This window comes from Colobus angolensis, unplaced genomic scaffold (genome assembly GCF_000951035.1).
Source record: "Colobus angolensis palliatus isolate OR3802 unplaced genomic scaffold, Cang.pa_1.0 Scaffold166, whole genome shotgun sequence".
Taxonomy (NCBI): domain Eukaryota; kingdom Metazoa; phylum Chordata; class Mammalia; order Primates; family Cercopithecidae; genus Colobus; species Colobus angolensis.
In genome coordinates, this window is record NW_012114777.1 from 1,606,865 (window position 1) to 1,608,860 (window position 1,996).

A 1,996-nucleotide genomic window follows, 5' to 3' on the forward strand; every position below is an offset into this window, starting at 1 on the left:
CTCTCTTCTTTAAGGATTGTGATAATTAAATAAGTTCATCAATGTATATATGTAGAAGTGCTGAGTACAATGTCTAGATTTATGATTTAGTAAGTGTAATTCTTACAACTGACTAAAAAACGTTGAGTCTATCACAATAGAATATGATCAGGGAAACAGAACTTTTAAAACTTTGAGAGATTTTATCTGTCCAAATAGACGTGGAGGTAAAGCTCTTGCTCTAGGGTGGTGTCTGGGTTAGATATCAGAGTATAAATGCAATTTTCTTTTTTCAAGATTTTAATTTAGTCAAAATTTTTAACATTTAACTTTATGCTTTGAGTTTGTTGTAATTCAGAGAAAGGTTTTTCCAATTCTGATATTCTTAAAAATTCTCTAGAGTGTGTGTGTGTGTTTACTTTTATGGATTCATTGACATCAAATAAATTTTTGAACTTTTTGAAATGTATGCTAAGGTTCAAGGTTTTGCTTCAACTTTTTCTCCAGTTTGATATCCACTTACAGCAACTTTTAATTCCATGAATGTATAGGTTGTTCTTTCACTTCAGAAATAACCATGATATGTTATTTTATTGAGTATTAGCTAAAAATTTGTTTTGTTTTATTTAGGATTCTCAAAGTTACAGAAGAAAGAAGGATGTGATGTATGGAAATGACATATTGAAGAGAGACATTGCCATGCTCAAACAGGAATTATACACAATAAAAAATGACAGTCTCAGAAAGGAAAAAGAATATATTCAGGAGATTAAAAGTATTACAGAAATGAATGCTAACTTTGAAAAGAGTGTAAGACTTAATGACGAAATGATAGCAAAAACAACGGCCCAGTATTCGCAACAGCTTAATGAACTGAAAGCTGAGAATACAAGGCTGACTTCAAAATTGGAGAAGGAAAAACACAAGAAAGAAAGACTAGAAGCTGAAGTTGAATCCCTCCATTCTAACCTGGCCACTGCTATAAATGAGTACAATGAAATTTTGGAAAGAAAAGACCTGGAACTAGCTTTATGCAGAGCAGATGATGTTTCTGGACATGAAAAAATGGATTCCAATATTTCTCAACTAACAGATAAGAATGAGTTGCTTACCAAACAACTTTCTAAAGCTCGGGTGAAGTTCAGTACCTTAAAAGGTAAGCTTCATGAGACAAGAGATGCTCTCAGGGAAAAGACACTGGCTTTAGAAAGTGTACAGATGGACCTAAAGCAAGCGCAGTATCGATTAAAGGAAATGAAGCAGATGCATCCAAATGAGGAAGCTAAAGAAAGTCAATCCTTTGGAAAGCAGAACTCTTTAGAGGAGAGAATACATCAACAAGAACTTGAAAATCTATTGCTTGAACAAAAACTAAAGGATGCTTATGAGGAAGGCAATAATAAAGAGATAGTCATTAATATCCAAGAAGACTGTCTTGAGAATGGAAAGGAAGATCTTCTTACAGAAGAAAAAAATATGGAATTAATGAATGAATATAATTATTTAAAAGAAAAACTGTTTCAGTATGAAAAAGAAGAAGCAGAAGGAGAAGTAAGTATGAAGAAAACCTTTTAACCTTCTTGAAAGAAAACTTAAATATTTCATTCTGGCTGTATGTTGAACCTAGTTCAATATAAAAATAAATAGATGAAAATGTGTTTACCATACTGTATAATTCCATTTACATGAATCATCCAGGAAATACATGTATAGGAACAGAAAGAAGATTAATGTTTGTGTAGGGCTGGGGCTGGAAATGGGTGGTGACTGCTAATGGGCATGAGGGATTGTCCTGGAGTGATGAAAATGTTCTCAAGTTGGATTGTAGAGATGGTTGCACGACACAGTAAATTTACTAAAAATCTTTGAACTGCTTGTTAAAACAGATAAATTCTATAAATCATATTTCAACAAAGCTGTTTTAATAAAAATCATATTTCCACAAAGCTGTTTTAATACAAAACCAAAAAAAAATATGTTTACTGTATCAGCTTGGAAACATACTTTGTTTCCAGAA

The 1,996-nt window shown here is 32.1% G+C and overlaps 1 protein-coding gene across 1 annotated transcript in view; it reads left to right on the forward strand.

The window, feature by feature from the left end:
* The window catches only part of LOC105508710 (ankyrin repeat domain-containing protein 18B-like), a 67,368-nt gene that overhangs the window by 39,870 nt on the left and 25,502 nt on the right, over window positions 1-1,996 (forward strand). Inside the window, exon 11 of the mRNA XM_011937617.1 lies at window positions 610-1,530. Coding sequence (XP_011793007.1) covers window positions 610-1,530 — 921 coding nt within the window. The remainder of the gene's footprint in view (window positions 1-609; window positions 1,531-1,996) is intronic.